Source organism: Oncorhynchus nerka, linkage group LG10 (genome assembly GCF_034236695.1).
Source record: "Oncorhynchus nerka isolate Pitt River linkage group LG10, Oner_Uvic_2.0, whole genome shotgun sequence".
In the NCBI taxonomy this organism is placed as follows: Eukaryota; Metazoa; Chordata; class Actinopteri; order Salmoniformes; family Salmonidae; genus Oncorhynchus; species Oncorhynchus nerka.
Genome location: NC_088405.1, coordinates 46,832,633 through 46,851,415, shown reverse-complemented (window position 1 = coordinate 46,851,415; position 18,783 = coordinate 46,832,633). Strand labels below are relative to the sequence as shown.

Sequence of the window (18,783 nt, the reverse complement as noted above, 5' to 3'; positions counted from 1 at the left end):
AGCAGAAGCCTGAAACTATTTTCTAAAGACAGTTGACATCTAGTGGAAGCCTTAGGAAGTGCAACTTGACCCCATAGACACTGTGTATTCGGTAGACCAAGCTTTTGAAAAACTACAAACCTCAGATTTCCCACTTCCTGTTTGGATTTTTCTCAGGTTTTCGCCTGCCATATGAGTTCTGTTATACTCACAGACATCATTCAAACAGTTTTAGAAACTTCAGAGTGTTTTCTATCCAATATCAATAGTAATATGCATATATTAGAATCTGGGACAGAGTAGGAGGCAGTTCACTCTGGGCACGCTATTCATCCAAAAGTGAAAATGCTGCCCCCTATTCCAAAAAGGTTTTAACCAGGGCAAGGTGACCGGAAACATGACCAAATACAAACAGTGTAGCTATTCCCTCCGCAAGGCAATCAAACAAGCTAAGCGTCAGTATAGAGACAAAGTAGAGTCGCAAATCAACGGCTCAGACATAAGAGGTATGTGGCAGGGTCTATAGTCAATCACGGGATTACAAAAAGAAAACCAGCCCCGTCGTGGACCAGGATGTCTTGCTCCCAGACAGAGTAAACAATTTCTTTGCTCGCTTTGAGGACAAAGTCCCTGGGTCTTGACCCCGCCCTGTGCAACTGGGTGCTGGACTTCCTGACAGGCCGCCCCCAGGGTAGGTAACAACATCTCCACCCCGCTGATCCTCAACACTGGGGCCCCACAAGGGTGCGTTCTGAGCCCTCTCCTGTACTCCCTGTTCACCCACGACTGCGTGGCCATGCACGCCTCCAACTCAATCATCAAGTTTGCAGATGACACTACAGTGGTAGGCTTGATTACCAACAACGACGAGACGGCCTACAGGGAGAAGGTGAGGGCCCTCGGAGTGTGGTGTCAGAAAAATAACCTCACACTCAACGTCAACAAAACAAAGGAGATGATCGTGGACTTCAGGAAACAGCAGAGGGAGCACCCCCCTATCCACATCGACGGGACAGTAGTGGAGAGGGTAGTAAGTTAAGTTCCTCAGCGTACACATCACGGACAAACTGAATTGGTCCACCCACACAGACAGCGTGGTGATTAAGGTGCAGAAGCGCCTCTTCAACCTCAGGAGGCTGAAGAAATTCGGCTTGTCACCAAAAGCACTCACAAACTTTTACAGATGCACAATCGAGAGCATCCTGTTGGGCTGTATCGCCGCCTGGTACGGCAACTGCTCAGCCCACAACCGTAAGGCTCTCCAGAGGGTAGTGAGGTCTGCACAATGCCAACGCATCACTCCCGGGGGCAAATTACCTGCCCTCCAGGACACCTACACCACCCGATGTCACAGGAAGGCCATAAAGATCATCAACGACAACAACCACCCGAGCCACTGCCTGTTCACCCCGCTATCATCCAGAAGCGAGGTCAGTACAGGTGCATCAAAGCAGGGACCGAGAGACTGAAAAACAGCTTCTATCTCAAGGCCATCAGACTGTTAAACAGCCACCACTAACATTGAGTGGCTGCTGCCAACATGCTGACTCAACTCCAGCCACTTTAATAATGGAAAAATGGATGTAAAAAATGTATCACTAGCCACTTTAAACAATGCCATTTAATATAATGTGCAATAATAATAATAACACCCTACATTACTCATCTCATATGTATATACTGTACTCTATACCATCTACTGCATCTTGCCATCTTTATGTAATACATGTATCACTAGCCACTTTATACAATGCCACTTTTATATGTTTACATACCCTACATTACTCATCTTATATGTATATACTGTACTCGATACCATCTACTTCATCTTGCCTATGCCGTTCTGTACCATCACTCATTCATATATTTTTATGTACATATTCTTCATCCCTTTACACTTGTGTGTATAAGGTAGTTGTTGTGAAATTGTTAGGTTAGATTACTCGTTGGTTATTACTGCATTGTCGGAACTAGAAGCACAAGCATTTTGCTACACTCACATTAACATCTGCTAACCATGTGTATGTGACAAATAAAATTTGATTTGATTTGAAGTCAGTGGCATGTCGTTAGTAAAAATTGAAAAAGCAAGGGGCCTAAACAGCTACCCTCAGAATTCCTGATTCTGACTGGATTATATTTTATAGGCGTCCATTAAAGAACAACCTCTGTGTTCTGTTAGACAAGTAACTCTTTATCCACATTATAGCAGGTGGTGTAAAGCCATAACAGATACGTTTTTCCAGCAGCAGACTATGATCAATGATGTAAAAAGCTACACAGAAGTCTAACAAGACAACCCCCACAATCATTTTATCATCAATTTCTCTCAGCCAATCATCAGTCATTTGTGTAAGTGTTGTGCTTGTTGAGTGTCCTTCTCTACAAGTATGCTGACATTCTGTTGTCAATTTGTTTACTAGCATTGTATCTGGTCAAAAACATTTTTTTCCAAAAGTTTACTAAGGTTTGGTAACAGGCTGATTGGTCTGCTATTTGAGCCAGTAAAGGGGGCTTTACTATTCCTGGGTAGCGGAATGACTTTAGCTTCCCTACAATTTAAGCCTACTAAACACACGCTGTCCAGTAGGCTTAGATTGAGGATGTGGCAAATAGGAGTGGCAATATCGTCTGCTATTATCCTCAGTAATTTTCCATCTAAATTGTCAGACCCTGGTGGCTTGTCATTGTTGATAGACAACAATGATTTTTTTCATCTATTCTACACTGACTTTACGGAATTCAAAAGTACAATTCTTGTCTTTCATATTTGGGTCCGATATAGTTGGATGCTTTGTGATGAATGAGCCATCTGATTCAATAAATGAAGGAGCCGAGTTGGCTTTCTTTCCCCAAATTTAATTTAAGGTGCCCCAAAGCTTTTTACTATCATTCTTTATATAATTTATCTTTGTTTCATATTGTAGTTTATTTTTATTTAGTTTAGTCACATGATTTCTTAATTTGCAGTACGTTTGCCAATCAGTTGGGCTGCCAGACTTAATTGCCATACCTTTTGCCATCCCTCTCAACCATACAATTTTTCAATTCCTCATCAATCCAAGGGGATTTAACAGTTTTTACAGTCATTTTCTTAATGGTTGCGTGCTTATTAGTAACTGGAATAAGTAGTTTCATAAATGCAGCATCTGGTTGCTCCTCATTACACACCACAGACCAGCAAATATTCTTTACATCAACATATGAGTCACTACAAAAGTTATTGTGTGACCTCTTATACACTATGTTAGGCCCAGCCTTTGGAACTTTGGTTTTCCTAGATATGGATATTATATTGTAATCACTACATCCTATGGATTTGGATACTGCTTTAAAGAAAATATCTGCAGCGTTAGTAAAAATGTGATCAATACATGTTGATGATTTCATTCCTGTGCTGTTTGTAACTACCCTGGTAGGTTGACTGATAACCTGATCAAGTTTGCAGGCACTGGTTACAGTTTGACGTTTTTCCTGAGTGGGAAGATTGATGATAGCAAGTCAATATTTAAATCACCCAGAAAATATACTTCTCTGTTCATATCACATACATTATCAAGCGTTTCACACGTATTATCCAGATACTGACTGTTAGCACTTGGTGGTCTATAGCAGCTTCCCACAAGAATGGGCTTTAGGTGAGGCAGATGAACCTGTAGCCATATCACATCAACTGTATTAAACATTAGATCGTCTCTAAGCTTTGCAGGAATGTGGTTCTGAGTATAGACAGCAACACCGCCTCCGTTGGTATTTATGTCTTTTCGGTAGATGTTATAACCATGTATAACCATGTATTGCTACCACTGTATCATCAAAGGTATTATCTAAGTGAGTTTCAGAGATAGTCAGAATATGAATGTCATCTGTTACAAGCAAGTTATTGACTTCATGGACCTTGTTTCTTAGGCTACATATGTTAATATGGGCTATTTGTAGCACTTTTCTTGGTTGCTTGATTGTTTTTAATGCTTTACTGTGAAGCTTATCAGAGTTAGACTTACTCGTGTTATTTACATTGGAGCTAATAGTGCAGGGTGAACTGCATAAAGTGGTCTTCCTACTATTGCATACCACCTCAGTGCTAACAGTGTAACTCTGGTTTATAGGCTCATTATTACTGCTTACAATAGCTGTAACAGATGTATTCAATGCACCTAAGATCATTTACATTTGATGCAGCATTATGACGACTCATTGTCACAATGGTAAGGATTAACTTATCCCACCGAAGCCGTTCTTTAAAAACGTACACTCTGTCATAACAGACTTTATATGGGCAAATACAATTAACAGAATAAAAAGGAAAGTTTTTCATCTTCCTAAATCTGAGGGTGGTTTTAACCTTGCAGACTTAGAATTGTATCAACTCATTACTAAAGGCGTTTACGACATATGCAGTGCATTCGGAAAGTATTCAGATCCTTTGACTTTTTCCAAATTTTGTTACATTACAGCCATATTGTAAAATGGATTAAATAGAAAAAATCCTCATCAATCTTCACACATAATATGACATAATGACAAAGTGAAAACTGTTGTTTTTTTCATGTTGCAGATGTATTAGAAATAAAAAACAGAACTACCTTATTGACACAAGTATTGCATCCTGTTTCCATTGACCCACCGGGTGGTAAATTCAATTAAGGCACACACCTGTCTATATAAGGTCCAACAGTTGACAGTTTATGTCAGAGCAAAAACCAAGCCATGAAGTTGAAGGAATCGTCCGTAGAGCTCCGAGACAGGATTGTGTCGAGTCACAGATCTAGGGCAGGGTACCAAAATATTTCTGCAGCATTAAAGGTCCCCATGAACACAGGGGGCACATCATTCTTCAATGGAAGAAGTTTGGAACCACCAAGACTATTCCTAGAGCTTGCTGCCTGGCCAAACTGTGCAATCGGTGGAGAAGGTCCTTGGTCAGGGAGGTGACCATGAACCCGATGGTCACTCTGACAGAGCTCCAGAGTTCCTCTGTGGAGATGGGAGAACCTTCCAGAAGTACAACAATCTCTGCAGCACTCGACCAATCAGGCCTTTATGGTAGAGTGGAAAGCGGAAGCCACTCCTCAGTAAAAGGCACATGACAGACCACTTGGGGTTGCCAAAAGGCACATAAAGGACTCTCAGACAATAAACAAGATTCTCTGGTCTGATGAAACTCAGATTTGGCCTGAATGCCAAGCATCACGTCTGGAGGAAACCTGGCACCATCCCTTCGGGACATGCTGTGGGGATGGTTTTCAGTGGCAGGTCCTGGGAGACTAGTCAGGATTGAGGGAAAGATTAACAGAGCAAAGTACAGAGAGACCCGTGAAATTCTCCAGAGTGCTCAGGACCTCAGACTGGGGCAATGGTTCACCTTCCAACAGGACAACAACCCTGGAGAGACCTGAAAATAGCTGTGCAGCGACGCTCCCCATTGAACCTGATAGAGCATGGGAGGATCTGCAGAGAAGAATGGGAGCAACTCCCCAAATACAGGTGTGCCAAGCTTGTAGCGTCATACCCAAGACTCAAGGCTGTAATCGGTGTCAAATGGGCTTCAACAAAGTACTGAGTAAAGGGTCTGAATACTTATGTAAATGTGATACCAGTTTTTTTTTTTTCATAAATTTGCCCAAAAAAATAAAAACATGTTTTAACTTTGCAATTATGGATTAAATAGTTTTTTCCCCCTCGTCATTTTAGAATAAGGCTGTAACGTAACAAAATGTGGAAAAAGTCAAGGGGTCTGAATACTTTCCAAATGCAGTGTATATTGATTTATCAATTTTAAAGGCTTCATTTAGAGTACACTGATATAAATTTATAAATTTAACATGCAACAATTTCAACAATTTTACTGGGTTACAGTTCATGTAAAGAAATCAGTCAATTGAAATAAATTCATTAGGCCCAAATCTATGGATTTCACATGACTGGGAATACAGAAATCCATCTGTTGGTCTTAGATACATGTTTCCTAGTCAAGACACACTTTGTTTAAGAGCTATTAAAGAATGAAATCCAGAAGAATAAAAAGTATTTCCTCAGTTAGTGTAACCACTAGTCAGCGCGACACATCTCCTTCTCATAGAGTTGATCAGGCTGTTGATTGTGGCCTGCGGAATGTTGTCCCACTCCTCTTCCATGGATGTGCAAAGTTGCTGGATATTGGTGGGAACTGGAACACGCTGTCATACACGTCGATCCAGAGCATCCCAAATCTGCTCAATGGCAATGGGTGACATATTAGAAATTGTATTTTAATGTTTAAGAACTCTTGGAAGATTAGTCCAAATGAGGACTAGAAAGGATCCTAGAATAAAATAAAAAAATGTGCAGGCCACGGAAGAACGATTCTTGTGACAAGGGGCCATGCATTATAATGTTGAAACATGCTGATGGCGGTGGATGAATGGCACGACAACGGACCTCAGGATCTTGTCATGGTATCTCTGTGCATTCAAATTGCCATCGATAAAATGATATTTTGTTGTCCATAGCTTATGTCTGCCCATACCATACTGCCACCACGGGGCACTCTGTTCACAACGTTTACATCAGCAAACCACTTGGCAAAGGAGAAATGCTCGCTAACAGGGATATAAACAAATTTGTTTCTGAGAAGTACACTTTTTGTGCGTATGAAAAATGTATTTGATCTCTATTTCAGCTCATTAAACATTTGAACACTTTACATGTTGTGTTTATATTTCTGTTCAGCATATGTTGTCTGGTTTCTTCATATAACCACAGTCTTGCTCTTACAAAACGGAGCTAGACTCTTCCCATTTTTATTTATTTTTTATTTCATCTTTATTTAACCAGGTAGACTGGTTGAGAACAAGTTCTCATTTACACTGCGACCCGGCCAAGATAAAGCAAAGCAGTTCGACACATAAAACAACACAGAGTTACACATGGAATAAACAAACATAGGGTCAATAATACAGTAGAAAAAAGAAAAGTCTATATACAGTGAGTGAAAATTAGGTAAGATAAGGGAGGTAAAGACAATTAAAAAAAGGCCATGGTGGCAAAGTAATTACAATATAGCAATTAAACACTGGAATGGTAGATGTGCAGAATATGAATGTGCAAGTAGAGATACTGGGGTGCAAGGAGCGAGATAAATAAATAAATACAGTATGGGGGTATTTGGAAGGGCTGTTTACAGATGGGCTATGTACAGGTGCAGTGATCTGCGAGCTGCTCTGACAGCTGGTGCTTAAAGCTAGTGAGGGAGATAAGAGTCTCCAGCTTCAGTGATTTTTGCAGTTCGTTCCAGTCATTGGCAGCAGAGAACTGGAATGAGAGGCGGCGAAAGGAGGAATTGGCTTTGGGGGTGACCAGTGAGATATACCTGCTGGAGCACCTGCTACGGGTGGGTGCTGCTATGGTGACCAGTGAGCTGAGATAAGGCGGGGCTTTACCTAGCAGAGACTTGTAGATGACCTGGAGCCAGTGGGTTTGGCGACGAGTATGAAGCGATGGTCAGCCAACGAGCGGGTACAGGTCGCAGTGGTGGGTAATATATGTGGCTTTGGTGACAAAACGGATGGCACTGTGATAGACTGTATCCTATCGGTACGCAAATGCTCCTCCTCCGCCATTCTCTTGTTGCTGATGCCATCATATGCTGACAGCTAGCGGTGAGACACAAACCTCTGTGTGTCTCACCGCTGGCTGTCTGTTTATTTTTGCCCATCGTAATCTTATGAGATATGGCTTTTTCTTTGCAACTCTGCCTAGAAGGCCAGCATCCCGGAGTCGCCTCTTCACTGTTGATGTTGAGACTGGTGTTTTGCAGGTACTATTTAATGAAGCTGCCAGTTAAGGACTTGTGAGGCGTCTGTTTCTCAAACTAGACACTCTAAGGTATTTGTTCTCTTGCTTAGTTTTGCACCGGGGCCTCCCACTCCTCTTTCTATTCTGGTTAGAGAGAGTTTACGCTGTTCTGTGAAGGGAGTAGTACACAGCGTTGTACAAGATCTTCAGTTTCTTGGCAATTTCTCGCATGGAATAGCCTTCATTTCTCAGAACAAGAATAAACTGATGAGTTTCAGAAGAGAGTACTTTGTTTCTGGTCATTTTGAGCCTGTAATCGAACCCACAAATCCTGATGCTCCAGATACTCAACTCGTCTAAAGAAGGACAGTTTTATTGCTTCTTTAATCAGAACAACAGTTTATAGCTCTGCTAACATAATTGCAAAAGGATTTTCTAATGATCAATTAGCCTTTTAAAATAATAAACTTGGATTAGCTAACACAATGTGTCATTGGAACACAGGAGCGATGGTTGCTGATAATGGGCATCTGTACGCCTATGTAGATATTCCATTTTGAAAAATCTGCCGTTTCCAGCTACAATAGTTATTTACAACATTAACAATGTCTTCGCTGTATTTCTGATCAATTTTATGTTATTTTATTGAACAAAAAATGTGCTTTTGAACAGTAGTGTATATAGTTAGTTTTGTGGGAGCCCTCTGCCCAGACAAACTCAGACTGGTTGGGGGCTGTGCACCCGTAGCCCCGCGGGGGTCCTCCCTGACCCATCCATTGACCCCTAGCCCACCCTCGTTAGCCTCAGGTCACTCCGCAGGACACTGTCTGTTGGCACTGGCATGCTGTCAGTCGACACCGGCCGGCTGACTGTCGACATTGGCTGGCTGTTGTTTGACAATAGCCATAGGGGGATCTCAGCCCCTATTGAAAGAGGGTGCCAGCACAAAATCTAATATTTGGAAAGCCCAAGGACTGCAATAGCAGGAGTGGGAATGGGAGAATCCAATGCCCATTTTATTCAGACCATCCCATCACCCGCCCACCACTCATTCTGGTTAGTGCTGTGGCAATATTGAGGGAAAGCTGCTGAACGCTTTATGTGTGTGTGGGTGTGTGTTGTGCATATGCATGTATTTGAACCGTTCTTGTTGTATTACAAGGAATGAAACAAATAAAGTATAACATTGCAGGTAGAGAAAATCACTCTAATCCCATAGGTCCTGTGGAGGGAAGTGGGAGGGAGATAGATAGTTACATCCCACTGGACTTCTCTATCTTATCCTAGATGTATTGCATATGAAGGATCTTCTTAAAATGCACCTTCACCTATAAATGCCATCCAGAATAGTTGTCATGTAAAAAAAAAAAAAATGTTGAATATGTTTTTTATTATTATTATTTTTAAATAAATAAACTGTTAATTCACTGTTGTAGTTTCTTTTAATAAAAAAATACAAAAAGGAAAGAAATGAGCTTTTCTTTGTAGAACTGCCTGGAATAAGCTATGTCTGCTTAAACAACAAGGCCTTGTATGGCATTCACATCCGCAAAGGTACAAAGTAACTATTGAACTTTGTTGTATCTATTTAGTACACATTGATTCACTGTTCTAGCTGCCTGATTTGTCAGTGACAAAATTAAGATTACACAATTGGTAATTATGCATTTGCAAATTTTATTTAAAAGTGTTTATGTGGAGAAAGTGTCAACACTGTCAGTACCGCCCTGTTCGCGGTGTAGAAGACTGGTTTTAAATGTTGGTGTGCTTGTGTTATGTTATTTTCCATATGAAAGGTCTTTAAAATAATATAAAAAACTAATACAATTTTTCTGACAGTCTGACCAAACATACATAAAGCATACAATAGCTGGCACAAAGATTTAGATTTCATCAGAATGAGTGAAATCTAAATAATATGCCATTAATATGATGACTTATAGTTAATCAAATATTAGACAAATTCAATAAAATAGGAATTATTTTCAGAGGCAATATAGTAGCACATACACTCTGTTAAACACATTTGGCAAAAAAAGGGAAATGATCCTTTACAAATGTTCATATTGTCTTTATAAAGTTCCCTTTATAGATCCAGAGACAGTCAGGTAGTATAAACTCTCATTTAGCTAGTCTGGCTAAAATTCTATAATATAAATACAGCGCTTAGGGGCTCTATTCAATCTGTGTCGCTGAAGCGTTAGAAATGTAAAAGTAATTTCAGACTGAGCCGACATGTTTACCATGAATGTAGTCTCCGCTAAATGCAGGAACATTGCCTTTACATTTCAATCACCCTGTAATGCTGAACTTCTGCGATACGGATTGAATAGAGCCCTTAAACTGACTATTATAATAAACAGAGTGAGTAAAAACACATCCCTTTAAGTATCGTATGTAAAACCTTTCTTCCTTTATGATCTTTACTGGTCTGAGACCCAGGGCTACCTCTGGAAAGCTACAGGTAACTGCCAAAATAAAGGAGACGCCAACATAAAGAGTCTTAATAGGGCATTGGGTCACCACGAGCCGCCAGAACAGCTTTAATGCATCTTGGCATATATTCTACAAGTGTCTGGAACTCTATTGGAGGGATGCATCACCATTCTTCCACGAGAAATTCCATCACTTGTTGTTTTGTTGATGGTGGTGGAAAACGCTGTCTCAGGCGCCGCTCCAGAATCTCCCATAAGTGTTCAATTGGGTTGAGATCTGGTGACTGAGATATATATATACATTTACATTTTAGTCATTGAGCAGACGCTCTTATCCAGAGTGACTTACACACACACACACACACACACACACACACACACACACACACACACACACACACACACACACACACACACACACACACCCTCTAAACCCCATATGCTTCTTTATTTTTCCCCCCAATTTCATGGTATCCAATTGGTAGTTACAGTCTTGTCCCATCGCTGCAACTCCCGTACGGACTCGGGAGAGGCGAAAGTCGAGAGCTGTGCATCCTCCAAAACACGACCCCGCCAAGTCGCACTGCATGCGCCCAGCCCACCACAGGAGTTGCTAGAGAGACAAGGGACAAGGACATCCCGGCCAGCCCAACCCTCCCCTAACCCAGACAACGCTGAACCATGACGCAGGGTCATCCGGTCGCAGCCGGCTGCGACACAGCCTGGAATCGAACCAGGATCTGTAGTGACACACCTAGTGCCTTAGACTGCTGTGCCCCTCGGGAGGCAGTGCTCCTTTGAGAGCCCTCTTTCAAAGTCACTGAGATCTCCTATTCTAGCCAACATAGCAAAATAATCGGCAACCAGGCATTTTTATACTGTACAAGACCCTAAGCATGATGGGATCACTAATTTTCTCAAGCGTTTCCTTTAATTTATGCAGTTACCTGTTTATTGGATAATTTTGCATCCTATCCATGTGAGTCCTATCCATGTGAGTTACAGAGATCTATACGTCTGAAAGGTACAGGGGTGGCAGGTAGGCCTAGTGGTTGGAGGGGTGGCAGGTAGGCCTAGTGGTTGGAGCGTTGGACTAGTAACCGAAAGGCTGCAAGATCGAATCCCCGAGCTGACAAAGTAAAAATCTGTCGTTCTTCCCCTGAACAAGGCAGTTAACCCACTGTTCCTAGGCAGTCAATGAAAAAAGAATTTGTTCTTATTAACTGACTTGCACAGTTAAATAAAGGCCAAATAAACAAAGGACTCAAAGAACAGCAGTAGTGGAGTGCAGCGCTGCAGACAGAAATCTGGGAGCAGCAAGCACATGGTCTCTCTCTCTCCTGGGTCATGTTCATTAGGCACCAAACGGAAGAAGAAGGACTGAAACATAGAGGAACTACTAGGACTTGTCCAAAAATAAACGAACATTTTTGTTTTCTGTTGCAAATGGTTTAAAAATGTTTTTCCATTACATGCCCTAACAAACACAACCCGGTTGGAAGGTCTGTCACCCGGAGAGCTCAGTCCCTCAGGTCATGAACTGTGTATATCCCTCCGCCCCGGTTACTATGACGTCCATCCAGATCCTCATGGCCTCTGGAGATGGGGCCACCATAAAGTAGAGCCGGTCGTGAGTCTTCACACAGAAGGTCAGCGACGGGTTGGGGCTCTGGAGAGAGAGAAAGGGAGAGGGAGAGGGGAAGGAAAATAAAATAAAGTATTATCAAGGTGAAGAATACTTTGTGGAAAAGAGTATATTGTGAACACACAGTCACTCTGTAAAAATAAATTGCACCATCAATTCAACTTTATTTGACAGTGTGTTAATTATCACAAAATTACATTTACATTTACATTTAAGTCATTTAGCAGACGCTCTTATCCAGAGCCACTTACAAATTGGGCAAGAATAAGAATATAATTGGTAACTTGTCTTTGAATATTAATACATTTTGTTGACAAATAAGTTAATTACTGCAGCTCTCTCTTTGTCGAGAGCTCTTACACACACTCTTCTGTGATTTGAAAATTCACATATATCTCCAGTAAATAACATCTAGTAAGAGCATTCTTTGCAAAAATTCCACATTCTTGTTAATTACCTTTAAAGTATTTATAATGATCAGACATTCAAAATAAATTCAGAACTATCTCAGAAAGATGACTGAAGAATGTAATGACAATGTATTGAGTATTGAGCTGTAGCGGATAGAGTGAAGGGTTCTGTACCTTAGTGGCACTGCGCAGGTGATCGTAGTACACTTCCTCTATAGCCTGAAAGTAGATCAGTCCTTTCAGCTTGGACTCATGCTTATCTGAGAGAATAAGAGAAAAAAACAGTGTTTTAAGTTGTCTCAGAGGAGAGAAGGGAGAATCACAGTATTTCATAGTCTTATACTGATGCAATAACAGGCCTTTCGGTTTCAGTATGAACTCAGACAAAATAACACTGAATTTAATTGTGTCAAGCTTTCTTGCTGCTTCAAGGCAAAAACAAACATAAGAAATCGTGAAATGAAGATATTGAATGAATCTACCCTATTTTTCATTGTACTGTATTGAATTGGAATTCAACAAGAATTTCTAAGTGTTCTGTTTTTGATTTTCCTACATACTCAATGGTCAAGTGCAGTCCAAAATATAAACTGCAAATTAATTAATAAATATACTTAAAATAAGTCTTAGGATGGATGTGGAACTGTCTAAAAATGCCCTTAATTAAGATAACTGAGTTTAATAGAGCCAAACTGATATTGGAGTTAATAATTAATTCTGCCTCCTGTGTGGCAAAATAAGGATTTTTATATACAGTACCAGTCAAAAGTTTACACACACTTACTCTTTATTTTGGCTATTTTCTACATTGTAGAATAATAGTGAAGACATCAAAACTATGAAATAACATATATCGAATCATGTAGTAACCAAAAAAGTGTTAACCTCTTGAAGCTATTTTTATGTTTGGAAAAATAACGTTCCCAATGTAAACTGCCTATTTCTCAGGACCAGATGCTAGAATATGCATGAATTTGACAGATTATGATAGAAAGCACTCTAAAGTTTCCAAAACTGTCCAAATATTGTCTGTGAGTATAACAGAACTGATATTGCAGGCGAAACCCTGATAAAAATCTAACGAGGAGGTGGCTTCTATTTTGAAAACTCCATGTTCCATAGCCTCCCATTGCTCCATTTAAAGGGATATCAACCAGATTCATTTTCCTATCGCTTGCTCAAGGTGTCAACAGTCTTCAGACATAGTTTCAGGATTTTATTTTGAAAAATGAGCCAGAGAGATAACATCGCGTCAGGTGGTCACATGAGTTTTGCTCGCGCAACAGAGTTCGGACAGCCATTTCCTTTCCCTCTCCTACTGAACAAGACCGTTGCGGTTGATATATTATCGATTATATATTTTAAAAACAACCTGAGGATTGATTATAAAAAACGTTTGCCATGTTTCTGTGGACATTACGGATATTATTTGGAATTTTCGTCTGCGTTGTCATGACCGCTCTTTCCTGTGGATTTCTGAACATAACGCGACAAACAAATGGAGGTTTTTTGGATGTAAAAATAATCTTTATGGAACAAAATGAATTTTTTTGTGTAACTGGGAGTCTCGTGAGTGAAAACATCCGAAGATCATCAAAGGTAAACGATTAATTTGATTGCTTTTCTGATTTTCGTGACCAAGCTACCTGATGTTAAGTGTACTTAATGTTTTGTCATGCGATCGATAAACTTACACAAACGCTTGGATTGCTTTCGCTGTAAAGCATAATTTCAAAATCTGAGACGACAGGGGGATTAACAAAAGGCTAAGCTGTGTTTTGATATTTGTTTTGATATTTCATGAATATCAATATTTTTTGTAATATTATTTGACTGTATATTATATTTTTTGACTAATATTATTTGACAGCGGTTGCTGATGACAATTGTACTGCTTAACTTCTTGGATATAGGGAGCGCTCTTTTAATTTATGGAGAAAAAAACTTTCCCATTTTAAACAAGATATTTTGTCACGAAAAGATGCTCGACTATGCATATAATTGACAGCTTTGGAAAGAAAACACTCTGACGTTTCCAATACTGCAAAGATATTGTCTGTGAGTGCCACAGAACTAATGCTACAGGCGAAACCACGATGAAACTTCAAACAGGAAGTGAGCCAGATTTTTGAGGCGCTGTGTTCCAATGTCTCCTTATATGGCTGTGAATGCGCCAGGAACGAGCCTACACCTTCTGTCGTTTCCCCAAGGTGTCTGCAGCATTGTGACGTATTTGTAGGCATATCATTGGAAGATTGACCATAAGAGACTACATTTACCAGGTGTCCGCCTGGTGTCCTCCGTCGAAATTGGTGCGTAATCTCCAGCTGCATGTATTTTCCCATGTGATTCAGAGGAGAAACAAAACTGCCACGAATGACTTATCATCGAATAGATATGTGAAAAACACCTTGAGGATTGATTCTAAACAACGTTTGCCATGTTTCTGTCGATATTATGGAGTTAATTTGGAAAAAGGTTCGGCGTTTTGATGACTGAATTTTCGGGTGTTTTTCTCAGCCAAACGTGATGAACAAAACAGAGCGATTTCTCCTACACAAATAATATTTTTGGAAAAACTGAACATTTGCTATCTAACTGAGATTCTCCTCATTGAAAACATCTGAAGTTCTTCAAAGGTAAATGATTTTATTTGAATGCTTTCTTGTTTTTGTGAAAATGTTGCCTGCTGACTGCTAGGCTTAATGCTATGCTAGCTATCAATACTCTTACACAAATGCTTGTTTTGCTATGGTTGAAAAGCATATTTTGAAAATCTGAGATGACAGTGTTGTTAACAAAAGGCTAAGCTTGAGAGCCAATATATTTATTTCATTTCATTTGCGATTTTCATGAATAGTTAACGTTGCGTTATGGTAATGAGCTTGAGGCTATAATTACACTCCCGGATACGGGTTTTTTTCTTAGCCAAACGTGATGAACAAAACGGAGCGATTTCTCCTACACAAATAATCTTTTTGGAAAAACGGAACATTTGCTATCTAACTGAGAGTCTCCTCATTGAAAACATCTGAAGTTCTTCAAAGGTAAATGATTTTATTTGAATGCTTTTCTTGTTTTTGTGAAAATGTTGCCTGCTGAATGCTAGGCTTAATGCTATGCTAGCTATCAATACTCTTACACAAATGCTTGTTTTGCTATGGTTGAAAAGCATACTTTGAAAATCTGAGATGACAGTGTTGTTAAGGGATGGGTAGCGTCAAGAAGTTAAACAAATCAAAATATAATTTCATATAATCAAAGTAGCCACCCTTTGCCTTGATGACCGCTTTGTACACTCTTGGCATTCTCTCAACCAGCTTCACCTGGAATACTTTTCTAACATTCTTGAAGGGGTTCCCACATATGCTGAGCACTTGTTGGCTGCGTTTCCTTCACTCTGCGGTCCAACTCATCCCAAACCATCTCAATTGGGTTGAGGCCGGGTGATTGTGGAAGCCAGGTCATTTGATGCAGCACTCCATCACTCTCCTTCTTGGTCAAATAGCCCCTACACAACCTGGAGGTGTGTGGGGTCATTGTCCTGTTGAAAAACAAATGATAGTCCCACTAAGTGCAAACAAGATGGGATGGCGTATAGCTGCAAAATGCTGTGGTAGCCATGCTGGTTAAGTGTGCCTTGAATTCTAAATAAATCACTGACAGTGTCACCAGCAAAGCAACCCACACCATCACACCTCCTCCTCCATGCTTCCCGGTTGGAATCACACATGCGGAGATCATCCATTCACCTACTCTGCCTCTCACAAAGACACAGCGGTTGGAACCAAAAATCTCAAATTTGGACTCAAATGAAACCAAAGGACAGATTTCCATTGGTCTAATGTCCATTGCTCGTGTTTCTTGGTCCAAGCAGGTCTCCTCTTCTTATTGGTGCCCTTTAGTGGTTGTTACTTTGCAGCAAGTCGATTATGAAGGCCTGATTCACACAGTCTCCTCTGAACAGTTGATGTTGAGATGTGTCTGTTACTTGAACTCTGTGAAGCATTTATTTGGGCTGCAATTTCTGAGGCTGGTAACTCTAATGAACTTATCCTCTGCAGCAGATGTAACTGGGTCTTCCTTTCCTGTGGCAGTCCTCATGAGAGACAGTTTCTTCATAGTGCTTGATGGTTTTTGCGACTGCACTTTAAGAAACTTTCAAAGTTCTTGAAAATGTCAGGATTAACTGACCTTCATGTCTTAAAGTAATGATGGACTGTTTGCTTATTTGAGCTGTTCTTGCCACAATATGGACTTGGTCTTTTACCAAAAAGGGCTATCTTCTGTGTACCACCCCTACCTTGTCACAACACACCTGATTGGCTCAAATGCATTAAGAAGTAAAGAAATTCCACAAATTAACTTTTAACAAGGCACACCTCATGTAGCTGATTGAGATAATTCTAAAAGTGTGCAAAGCTGTCCTCAATGCAAAGGGTGGCTACTTTGAAAAATCTCAAATAATAAACTGTATATATTTGTTTAAAACTTTTTTGGTTAATACATGATTCCATGTGTGTTATTTCATAGTTTTGATGCCTTCACTATTATTCTACAATGTAGAAAATAGTAAAAATAAAGAAAAACCCTTGAATTAGTAGGTGTGTCCAAACTTTTGACTGGGACTGTGTGTGTGTGTGTGTGTGTATATATATATATATATTTATTTATTTATTTATCCATATTCAGCCAGCGAGGCACTTTAGTGTACATGGAAAACTAAGAAAGCAGACCAATAGCTGACAACAATTAAAAACCAAATCCTTTGAAACCCATCCTACTTTCTCTCTTTCACCATCTTGCCTTTTTTGATTAGCCAAATCTGCTTCGTAATGAGATAAATGTTTTTGAAGATGTTGTGAGTTTGGTTCTGTTAGTCACGACCAAGCCAGCCAGGAGCTAGCCTAGCCTCTTTGCCTCCCTTAGAAACGCACAGCACCAGAAAGTATTGCAGCTTATTTCATCACCATCATCATCGTCAGGAGTGAGGGGGTGAAAAGGCTAGGCGGAAGTGATCCGAGAGAGGGAGAAAGAGAGAGAGGAGTGGAGATTCGGAGAATAGGGCAGAAGTGGGCAAACCACACCATAGGGAATAGGGTGCCATATCTTATCTTCGGGGCTACATAACAGAAATCTGTCATTAACCCACTAATAGAGTGGTTAGGCCATTGCCTCTTTCCTATGTGGTTCATAGAAATAAATGTTGTGATTACTAATTAAGGAATGGCTTCCTTCCTCACCAGCATAGTAGGAGAAGTTCCTCTTGAGGCGGTCGAAGACAAACCAGCGTTTCTTCCACGACTTGATCTTGCCACCCATCTTGACCAGGTGTCCCTTGCACATCTTCTCTGAGAGGATGACATAGGGACAGGTATCTACGTTGTGACCCGATGACTCCACGTGCGAACGCAAGTCAAACTCCTCCTTCCTGATGGGTAGGTAGCGTGTCATGGGGCGGGCCTGGGAAGAGGACAGACAGAGAGGTGAAGAACATTACTTTATTATCATAGAGACACTTACATGTGTCTGTTTCCTTAATCCAAACCCCCCCAGACACACTAACACACACCCCACAAAAGAGGCTTCACCATAAAATTAGAATGACTAGTATGGATATTCCGTTCAAATAAATGGTTTGTGATGGGTGGACCGACGGCCATGTTGAGTGTGCCCATGAGTATTCTATTTCAACTGTAGTGGTCTGAGGCTCGGCTATGTCCCTTTTAGTAATTCTATTTTTATGTCTATCCCCGTGTGAATGAAAGTTCCATCCATATACTGCACATGCTGAGGCAGCAGTGTAGTGGGGAGACTTAATATGTATGATAATATAAGTATTACTTAACTAGGCACACCAGGTGCACCTTCATCATCCCAGAGGATGTTTGTTTAGTTTCATTGTTCATGGCAGAAAATATAGACAATTAAACCCAATCAACTAAAAGCACTCGTGATATATATCATACCTTAGCGTGAACCCTCTCTCTCTCTCTAGCACTCTCTCCCTTCTCTCCCTCTGTCTTTTTCTCTCTCTTCTTCCTTCAAACTCTCCATTCCCCTCCCTCTCTTTTTGTTTTCTCTCTTCACTCACCGTTTGATCTTCCCACCCTCACTCCCCATTTCTTATCTTTCATTCTCTCCACCCCCCTCTTTCTCCATCCTCCCTCCCCTCCATCCTGTCCTCCTCTCCTGCTGCGTTGTTACACTAACCTGAGAGAAGTGCTTCTCTCTCATCTTCACCTCCTCCTCCACCAGTCTCTGCCTGTGGGTCGTCTCGTCCTGCAACCTCCTCTCGGCCTCCTCGCGCCTCCTCCGCTCCTCCTCCAACATCTGCCTCCGCGCCTGCACCTCCCTCTCCTGGGGACGGGCGGGAGGAAAAGAGAGGAGAACAGATGGAGAGAAGAATGGAGGAAGGGAGAGTGGAGTAATAGAGATGAGAGAGACAGGAAGTATAGACATGTTAGTAGAGTGCAGGACGTAAACAATAACAAGGTGAATGGTAGGGTCAGGGGAAATAAGGGTTAATGATTGAGAG

At 40.8% G+C, this 18,783-nt stretch overlaps 1 protein-coding gene across 9 annotated transcripts in view; it reads right to left on the bottom strand.

Moving 5' to 3' along the window:
- Nucleotides 1-9,412: 9,412 nt before the first annotated feature.
- phldb1a (pleckstrin homology-like domain, family B, member 1a) overlaps nt 9,413-18,783 on the bottom strand; it is an 80,392-nt gene continuing 71,021 nt past the window's right edge. For all 9 annotated transcript variants that reach the window (XM_065023456.1, XM_065023455.1, XM_029670054.2 and 6 more), the window contains 4 exons: nt 18,459-18,605; nt 17,489-17,708; nt 12,420-12,505; nt 9,413-11,859 (listed from right to left, as the gene is read on the bottom strand). In XM_065023456.1, the coding sequence (XP_064879528.1) occupies nt 11,719-11,859; nt 12,420-12,505; nt 17,489-17,708; nt 18,459-18,605 (594 nt within the window). In that variant the 3' untranslated portion in view covers nt 9,413-11,718. The remainder of the gene's footprint in view (nt 11,860-12,419; nt 12,506-17,488; nt 17,709-18,458; nt 18,606-18,783) is intronic.